At 43.2% G+C, this 10,478-nt stretch overlaps 1 protein-coding gene across 1 annotated transcript; it reads left to right on the forward strand.

Moving 5' to 3' along the window:
* Positions 1-40: 40 nt before the first annotated feature.
* On the forward strand, positions 41-4,581 carry LOC311001507 (uncharacterized protein; the record flags this gene model as incomplete). Its single annotated transcript, XM_083992595.1, has 4 exons — positions 41-348; positions 405-918; positions 3,566-3,689; positions 3,786-4,581. 4 exons carry the CDS (start codon positions 41-43, stop codon positions 3,863-3,865), a joined length of 1,026 nt encoding a protein of 341 aa, XP_083848721.1. The 3' UTR covers positions 3,866-4,581.
* Between the last annotated feature and the right edge of the window lie 5,897 nt (positions 4,582-10,478).

A 10,478-nucleotide genomic window follows, 5' to 3' on the forward strand; every position in this document is an offset into this window, starting at 1 on the left:
GCCTGCCAGAGAGCCTCTGCTGCAGCTGGTTTCCCTCCAGATGAGTGCTGAAGAGACCAAACAGCCGGTCAGAGAGCCTCTGCTGCAGCTGGTTTCCCTCCAGAGGGCGTCCGCCCCCAAACAGCCGGCCAGAGAGCCTCTGCTGCAGCTGGTTTCCCTCCAGAGGGCGTCCGCCCCCAAACAGCCGGTCAGAGAGCCTCTGCTGCAGCTGGTTTCCCTCCAGAGGGCGTCCGCCCCCAAACAGCCGGTCAGAGAGCCTCTGCTGCAGCTGGTTTCCCTCCAGAGGGCGTCCGCCCCTAAACAGCCGGCCAGAGAGCCTCTGCTGCAGCTGGTTTCCCTCCAGAGGGCGTCCGCCCCCCAAACAGCCGGCCAGAGAGCCTCTGCTGCAGCTGGTTTCCCTCCAGAGGGCGTCCGCCCCCAAACAGCCGGCCAGAGAGCCTCTGCTGCAGCTGGTTTCCCTCCAGAGGGCGTCCGCCCCCCAAACAGCCGGCCAGAGAGCCTCTGCTGCAGCTGGTTTCCCTCCAGATGAGTGCTGAAGAGACCAAACAGCCGGTCAGAGAGCCTCTGCTGCAGCTGGTTTCCCTCCAGAGGGCGTCCGCCCCCAAACAGCCGGCCAGAGAGCCTCTGCTGCAGCTGGTTTCCCTCCAGAGGGCGTCCGCTCCCCAACAGCCGGTCAGAGAGCCTCTGCTGCAGCTGGTTTCCCTCCAGAGGGCGTCCGCCCCCAAACAGCCGGCCAGAGAGCCTCTGCTGCAGCTGGTTTCCCTCCAGAGGGCGTCCGCCCCCAAACAGCCGGCCAGAGAGCCTCTGCTGCAGCTGGTTTCCCTCCAGAGGGCGTCCGGCTGCTGGCTGCTGGGTCCCGGTCTGGCTGCTGCACTGGGGAAGACCAGGGAGCAGCTGGACGAGGCTAAACCTGCAGCGGTGGGTCACTGTAACCTTTAACCCTTGAGGCCTCCTCGTAGAAAGATACCCTTGTATCCCTCGGGACCCAAACGGGTCCCTCTCATAAAAGTGCCATAAAAATGTCATATATGAATTTTTTTTTTTGCTTTCTTCACATGAAATCTGTTCAGCTACTTCAGACCTATTCACAAACTTAAAGTTTTTTATTATTTTTTGTTATTTTTTATGTTTTTATGCCCTTTTTGTCAGACGAACCCCTGATTTTTTAATGAGGAAAAAAACTAAATATGCAATATTTCCCAAAAATGAGATCCAAAGTGGATCACTCCATATGAAGTTATTAGAGGCTTGAATATGTCAACAATTGATAGCAAAAATTTTTTTTTTTTTTTTTTTTTTTTTTGGAGTTGTTACAATTTATCCCTCGGGACCCAAAAGGGTCCCTCTCATAAAAGTGCCATAAAAATGTCATATATGAATGTTTTTTTTTGCTTTCTTCACATGAAATCTGTTCAGCTACTTCAGACCTATTCATAAACATAAAGTTTTTTATTATTTTTTGTCATTTTTTAGGTTTTTATGCCCTTTTTGTCAGGCGACCCCCTGATTTTTAATGAGGAAAAAAACTAAATATGCTATATTTCCCAAAAATGAGATCCAAAGTGGATCACTCCATATGAAGTTATTAGAGGCTTGAATATGTCAACAATTGATAACAACATTGATTTGAATGCATTATTTTTTTTGGAGTTATTACAATTTATTCAAAAAAGTTACCCTTGTATCCCTCGGGACCCAAACGGGTCCCTCTCATAAAAGTGCCGTAAAAATGTCATATATGAATATTTTTTTTGCTTTCTTCACATGAAATCTGTTCAGCTACTTCAGACCTATTCATAAACATTACGTTTGTTATTATTTTTTGTTATTTTTTATGTTTTTATGCCATTTTTGTCAGACGAACCCCTGATTTTTTAATGAGGAAAAAAACAAAATATGCAATATTTCCCAAAAATGAGATCCAAAGTGGATCACTCCATATGAAGTTATTAGAGGCTTGAATATGTCAACAATTGATAACAACATTGATTTGAATGCATTATTATTTTTGGAGCTATAACAAAAACATATACTTTTATACTAACGGCCCTTGTCATATAAATGCCATAAAAAGGTAATATACATAATAAAAAAAAAATTTTTTACTGCATCAAATCTTTTCACAAACGTCAGACCTAACTGTAGATATGAAGTTTTATATGATTTTTTCTATATTTTGTATGTTTTTGTAGAGATTTGTATGGAGATACCACACAAATGGGAGATATGGACTCTGTTTATAAACACCAACATACACAAAGCCTGTATGGCCTTTGATGAGGATCCAAATTTCACGCACACAGACACACACAGACACACACAGACAAAATATTTTTCTTACCCACATTCACACCACTCTTCTGCATTGGTCCAAACACATCCAGACCAGTTTTAGGGTTTTCATAGTTTTTTACTGCCCTATATGTTGCATAGAAAGAGAAATATGCCTAAACAGCGGTTTCAGTGAAGGCCTAGTTCTCTGGTGGTTTAGGGAGACCTCTAGTGGTGGAAGGGGGCCTAAAACTTATTTTCCCTTTAATTTGAAGGGAGAGGTTTAGATTAATTTGGTATTTATGGGAAAATATTTTAATATGCCAGGATTACAGTACATCAAAAAATATGTGTTTATAATGGGAGTCAATGGGCCCAGATTGGGCCTGAGGGTAGCGAGTGTGTACGCATAATGCATATCTCCGTTTCTATACACCGTACAACAAAGGGGATCTAGAATTTTAACAATAACAATAAAACACACATCCTGACCAAGTTTCATACAATTAACTTGTAAACTGACCGAGATATTGAGAATCAAAACATAAAAAACGCAAAATATAAACAAAGCCCATTTAGCTATTTTATTATGATTCCAACTTTGCACACACACCGACACACACACTGACAAGATATTTTCTCATCCACTTTCACACCAGTCTTTACCATCAGTCTCCACACACCAAAACCATTTTTATGGTTTTCAGCTTTTTTATTGCAGTGCAATCTGCAAGGTAAGAAACCAGGAATCAAGGTCTCAATGGAGGCCTGGTTCTATGGGGGTTTAGGGGGGTCACCTGACCCACAACCTATTTTTCCTTTATTTTGAAGCCAAAAGTTTAGATTTATTAGGTTTTCATGGAAAAAGCATTATAATATGTCAGGATTACAGTGTATCGAAAATGAGTGGTTTTAATGGGAGTCAATGGGACCCGTTTGGGCCCGAGGGATACCTACGTAACTAATAGGTGTATCTCCTATTCTATAGACTTTACAAAGGTGGGGATTTGGAATATTAAAAATCATCATAAAATAAACATTCTTGGGAAATTTCATTAAATTTGCTTTGAAACTGACTGAGATATTGAGGATCAAAAAAATACGAATTTCAAAAGGGACCCTTTTGGGTCCCTAGAGGCCTCAAGGGTTAAGGACACACATCTACAATGAGACTTGTTTTGGTTTTAAACAGTGACATCAAGCTACTTTTCCCCCTGAGATACTTTAAATACTTTGCTCTCTTTGGTTTCCTGTCACCTTCTCTGTCCCATGTGACTGTGTCTGATTGGACCAGGTGAAGCAGGAGGTGTGGGCCACCACCCTGGCTCTGGTCTGGCTTCATGCTGTCAGGTTGAATGCTGAGGAGGAGTGGGAGCTGCTGGCTATGAAGGCTGCATCGTGGCTGCGTGCTCACAACGGTAACATCTGTTTTTTAAACAGTGTGAGCTGATTTCCTTCCTTCAGTGAGTCTCCTCTGCTCATTGTTGTATGTTTGTTTTCTTCTTCTTCTCCAGCTCCATATGTGGCAGAATGTGTGGAAGCTGCAAACACAGTGTTGGGTTGTTCGGTGCAGAAAAACGTCCTCGGGCTCTGAGGTTTTCTTCACCTGATCCTCCTGTTCAATGCTTTGTCTGCTCAGGATCAGACATGGAACAAGACTTGCCTGTATTGCTGCTTTGTTTCTCTCACTAATATTACAATTCAGTGGGCCTGGAACTTGATTTATGAATAATGCCTTTACCTTTACCTTTACCTTTACCTTTACCTTTATACACCACAGTCCTCCCCCTACAGGACACTGTACAGTCTGCCAGCACAGCCACATATGAGAACAGTTTAGTATTTCTGACATAGTTTGATAAGTCTTCAGACACAATATGGAGGAAGGAATGTACATTTGTGGATGAATGTCAAATTTCAAACTTTTTTGAATGAAAACTTGTCTCTGCATCGTATTGTCTGTATTGAAACCCCCTGGCCATGTTCTGTTGGTGTATTGAATTGTATTGCACCATGCTGACTTAATAAAGTTTCTAAAAAATTTAAAAAAAATTTAAAAAAATGTCAACACGGCGGCCATCTTGGTCCGGGGTTCTGACCATAGACATATAAACGTCTGACCAGCAGTCAGACCAGTCAGACCCTGTAGAACATGTTTCACTGTATTTATGCATGTGGGTGTGTGTCTGAGTATCTAAGTGTATGTTTAATACATAAAATTAAAAAAATTATACAAAATTTTCTAAATTCTTTTGTTGTTGTTGTATCATAAATCTATGTCTGACATTTATAATAAACCAAACGGCTTGAAAATGGGTTGAATATTCGGTGAGTTGTGGTGATGTTAATGGTTGATACCTCTGCCTCTGTTGACTGATGCAGTAAGCATAGGCGCCGATTCCGTGGGTGCTCCGGCGCACGAGCACCCACTGACCAGGTTGAGCACCCACTGGGGGCACGCCACCAGATGCGCATTTCTCCGTGACGCGCCTCAGCCCCTCAGCTGTGTGTCGTGTATCATGTGTAGCCCGTGTGTGTGTAGCCTGTGTAAATTTGTGTATTAATCTCTTGAGCGCTCTGTGATGAATAAACACAAATTGCACCAGAGCGCGAGCCTGGCACAGAGGTGCGTGCTCTGGTGCATCTGACACAATCGGTTAACGACACCGAAAGGAAACTGGCTCCGCTTCGCGGCTATTTCGCGTCCGACGTCGATGTTAAGCACACGTTGTTATTGCTATTGTAGCGTCCGGCCCGATGTAACTACAACAACATAACACAAACTTGGTCGTGTCGGCCCCCTGATTGAATGAATGGATCTCTCCCTGTCTGTATTATTTGATTGTTAATCTTCAATAAAAAGTACATTACAAAAAAAAACATAACACAAACTTATAATACATATAATATGATACCCCCCCCGACGCGCGCGCGCGCACCCACGGGCAAAAACATCAATCGGCGCCCATGGCAGTAAGTAGATACAGCTTCCCCCTCACCAAGATGGCCGCCACGTTGACGTATTCCCCTCTGTGAGTGAGTTGCCTGGGAACCTAGTCAGTATGGCCCGAGGGTAGGCTACCTACCTACCTTTTCCGGTTTGGTTAATGTCGTTGTGTTTTCTCTGTCTGTGTTGTGTTTTCTCTTTAGTGTTGTGTTTTCTGATTTGCCGTTGTGTTTTCTCTTTTTGTGTTGTGTTTTCTGATTTGCCGTTGTGTTTTCTCTTTTTGTGTTGTGTTTTCTCTTTTGCCGTTGTTGTCTGATTTGCCGTTGTGTTTTGCACTTCAGGGCCACCACACTCAGCCGCCTCACTGCGCAGGGACACGTTTCATCGCGTTTCAGAAAGCTGTTATTTAGATCTGGGATAAATCAGGGCTGCCAAGTTTCAGAAAATGACAAGAGTGAGACTTTAGTGCCATGATGCATTCGGCCGCGGTGGAAAAAAAAATTGGCCTTTTTTTTTACATCGATTTGGCCCGTTTTAACAACAATCAAGACTGATGTCCTCACCTCCATGCCAGCTGCTCTCCCTGCACTGTGGCCTCCTAATGCTAATCTTAATTGACCAGAAATTAGAAATGAAAATCGTAACACAAATTTTGACAAAAATAGATTTATTTGTCAATATTTCATTGTTCCATTTTAATGTTTTTTGTTGTAAACATTGGTCGCTGACTTTGATGATTTTATGATGGAGGCAGGGGGCTCCCACTTAAAACAGTTGGGCTCAAGGCCCGCCATCTTTACCGTCATAATGGATGACAGAGTTCCTTCAAGGGCCAAGCTGTTGCGGGTCTTAGTCTTGTTTAAATTGACGAGAGAGAATACCCTCTCTGCGTCTGCATTGGAGTGTGGGAGGACCAAGACCAACTTGGCAATTTGTGACAGCTTCACAAACCTGCCCATACCGGTCACCTTTGAAAAATGTACATAGGAAACCTAATTACTCTCAAGTATTTTTGTGTAGTATTGAGTTGATTATGCCAATGGGGTATTCCCATGAGTACAGAATAATTCTTACCTTGTTCTTCAGTGTTGCCATGCTCCCCCAAAAGCCCTCACAGTCAAACATGGCTGGGTCTTCGGGCATAGCAATTTCCATGGACTGGTAGTCCAGGAACTCCTCGCAGAGCTGGTCACGCTCCTCAGGGCCACCGTATTGGAGCAGTTCAGGAAACCTAAAAAAAACACAATGTGCACTGACCTGGTAAAGTATTGTAACTGAAACAGGGGTTGTTTTTCAGATGTGGTCATCAAACAAGAAAATGTGACCACAACCTGGTCTTAAGCCTGCTCAACTTGTAAAGCATATTGAGATACTGTAACTGTAAATATATTTTGGCAACCAGAAAACAATGTTTGATCCGGCAATAATTTGGGATGGGCGTTTATAAAAAAAAATATTTTGCTACCCGCGGCGGTCAACTGGCGACAATTTGGGACTTTGTGACGCTTATTTGAAGTTTTACGGTAAGAGAAGAGGCAAATAAATGTTACACAGCCGGTGCCTCTTCAAGAAATACAGAACAAAACAGTACATTAACTAGGAAACTCAAGGAGAAAGAGCGAATATCAACAGTGAACAAAATTGAGTTTACCTACCGTCCGTCTTCCAGCAAGCAGGAGGAGTCGGGTTTGAATTTCGGCGCGGTGCGGTCAGGGTGCAGTGCGGTCACGGTGGTGTGTGTGAAAATCGTTAGAGATGCTAAGATCCGCCCCGTTGCGTCTGATTGGCTTATATCGCATGGTGTCTCTTCCGTGGTTGGTTAGATGGATTGGTTATCTCGGGCAGTCAATCAAGAGTCTCGAACTACGGCAAGCCGCAAGGACCAAAGTTTATTATCATTATTGAATGGGGAAACAAGCGTGAGAAATGCCAAGTGTGGCGTGTGGTGTGAGAATGGGTCAAATTGCGTGACTGTCACACTCAAAGCGTGAGACTTGGCAGCCCTGGATAAATAAAGTTGGTTGAATTGAATTGAAATGAAATGAAACCAGTCACTTTAGATTGAAAACTGACGTCACCTCCATACATAAATATAAACGACACTTTATACAGTAAAAGCCCTGACTCCAGATCAGTGTTAGACATGTTGTAGTACCAGATGTGGCCAGCAAGCGGCGCTACTTGTCTGTCTGATCCCGCTGACACAAATCTGAACTAAACATCTCTAAATATGACATGAATGTGATTATAAATACATGTATACGAGTAAAAAAACACAATGATGGAGAATCTTTAGACATTTTTTAATTCATGGACACTTTTTTTTTTTCCAAATGCTACATTCAGTCCCAGCTCTTTTTATTTTCCATCTGTTATATTCAAACGAGGGGGCATGGCAGAGACTTACATCATGTTTGTCAGGATAATATAAAATGAAGAGTGTAAAAGTTCCATTACGAGTCAATGTTTGTACCAAATTGAAGAAATTCCCACCAGATGTTACTGAAACAAAATGACATAATACAGACCACTGAAAGATCAATTCAGATCATTAAAAGAATAAAACATCTTCAAAGACATTGTCAATAAAGATTTACATATTAAATTTAAAAAAAGTGGTAACAGTTTTGAATCCAGTGATATTTTATGTCAACTAAGATTATTCACATACTTCCAGAACAGTTTTGCACAATAAACACAATTTGAAAATCATTCAATTATTTAGCATAAAATGGTTTGAAGAAAGTTTTCTGTCCGTCACCTTTTGTAAAATTGATGCAAGTTGAAATATTATCATAAAGTGTAAAACCGGTCTGTTATTGTCAGAGTGAAGCTGTGCATTTTATCTTAACACCTGTCACAGGTGAGTCGTTCTGAGCTGATGATGTCACACATCAGGCCCCGCCCCCTGGCGCCGCTCGCCGGTCGACATCAAAACAAGAAAAAAGAGAAAAAACTAATAATTGTGAATGAAACAGGATCAATAATTATCACAAATCAAGACTCGACATTAAAAACCGATCACATCAGTCATCAATAAGTTTACAAAACATCCACAAACACCGTTCACATGGAAACAACTTCATCACTATGGCAACCTGGACAGTCCATAATGTCAGAAAGCAATACATGAATTGACATGCAGCAGGGGGGGCCGGCTCAGGTCGCCATGGCAACGCACAGGTGTGGGGGCTCAGGTCGCCATGGCAACGCACAGGTGTGGGGGCGGGGCCTAAACTGAAAAAACACACAAGAACCCGTCTGAGATTGGCCCCGCCCACAACGGCCGGTAGCCCCGCCCACTACGGCCGGTAGCCAATGGGATTGGCCCCGCCCACTACGGCCGGTAGCCAATGGGATTGGCCCCGCCCACTACGGCCGGTAGCCAATGGGATTGGCCCCGCCCACTACGGCGGTAGCCAATGAGAGAGGGCAGCAGCTTCCACGGTTGCTACGCTACGCTAGGCTAAATAAATCTAGTCACAATGTTCCAGTGCAGCAGCTGAGTTACCATAGCAACCAGCTAACAGGCTAACAGCTAACAGGCTAACAGCTAGCAGCTAGCTGATTGGTTCAGATTGTCTTCTAAAGACTTTGATCCCTGATAATATCTGATAATCAATCAATGATATGTTGATTCAACACGAAGCGGTTGAAACTGAACTCAGATCAGTTCAGAGCGTCGATCGGCTGTGGACGGAAACGGGTCAAACCAAAACATCGTAAGGCTTCGATCAAACTTAACAACTCCAAACATCGATCGTCCAACAAGGAAATAAATCAAACTAAAACTAGATTTTAGTCTAAAAACTGTTTTCACCGTGGAAATAAAACCCCTCTCTGTTTCTCCTGCTGCTCTCCGCTGCAGAAACACGATTGGTCCGTTTGGTTTGGTCTCAGTGCATTGTCTCCGCCCACAGCCGCTCGGCGCTGCTCTCCTATTGGTCAGAATTCCTGATTGTCACGATCAAAGTATTGATTAGCTATCGGAGGTTTTATTGCTCAGGGAGACACAGTGTTCACTTCGCTGGTTTCACTTAAACTCTCAGAACAAACACCAGTTTATTTATAAAGTTTCAATAAAGTTTGATTCAAATGTCAGCAAAGTAGCAATAAAGTTTTTCTCTTTCGACAGCCCCGTCGGTGTGTAGAGCAGCTAACAGAGCTAACGGGCTAACAGAGCTAACGGGCTAACGGGCTAACGAAGCACCAGCTGGAAGACATTTATGACATCATCATCTTCATCTTCATCTTCATCTTTTCCCAGAATGCCTTTGGCCTTTTCTACCAGCCTACAACCCTGAGATACGTGTTGCTATGACAACCACCGCTGGGATGGCGAATACTACGACAGACACCTTCATCATCTCCATCATCATCATCATCATCATCATCATAGAGTAGTGCAGTAAAAACACACACGAGTGTTGCATGTGTGTGTGTGTGTTAGTGTGTGTGTGTTAGTGTGTCTGTGTGTGTGAGAGTGTGTGTGTGTGAGAGTGTGTGTTACATAAATGTGTGATAGTATAAAGGTATGTTACACATAAACGTGTATAGATGTGTATGTACAGTTGTGTCGTATATACGTAGATGTGAGTCTGTACAGATGTGTATAAAGGCCGGAGCGGGATGTGTGTGTGTGTGTGTGTGTGTGTGTGTGTGTGTGTGACCGCCATGGAGCCTCGGCTACTGTCTGTTATCAAAGAAAAGAAAAGAAAAGAAAAGAGAAGAAAGGAAAGGAAAAGAAAGGCTGCACTGAGTCGTGTGTGTCTGCAGGTTAGGTTAGGGTTAAAGTCTCAACTTTCTACAAGTTGTAGTGAAGGAACGAAACGTCTCAAAGTGTTTCATCCTGCTCCAGTTCTCAGACCCGGTCCGGTCCGATCCACTGGTCCAGTCAGACTCAGGTGCAGTAACTCTCCTCCAGACCGCGGCAACAAACAGAGAAAGAAAAGACCCGACCAGAGTTATTAAAGGTACAGTATGTAAGAAATCTAAAGCAACTGGCTGTAAAATCCTCCTAATATGTCACAGAGACTCAGGAATAATGTTCATATAACATGATGAACTCACCAACAACAATAGTACAGCCAGAGTATTTGCATTAAAAATCTTCTTTTGCAGACTGCAAATCATGTTTATGTTTTGAATGTACGTGTTTATTGCGTGGCAAAGCAGTTTCCCCTTGGGTATCAATAAAGTTTTCTAATCTAATCTAATCTAACATGTTGCGCCACCTAGCGCTCTCTCCCAGTCACGGTCT

Source organism: Trachurus trachurus, assembly GCF_905171665.1.
Source record: "Trachurus trachurus genome assembly, chromosome: 18".
Lineage (NCBI taxonomy): Eukaryota > Metazoa > Chordata > Actinopteri > Carangiformes > Carangidae > Trachurus > Trachurus trachurus.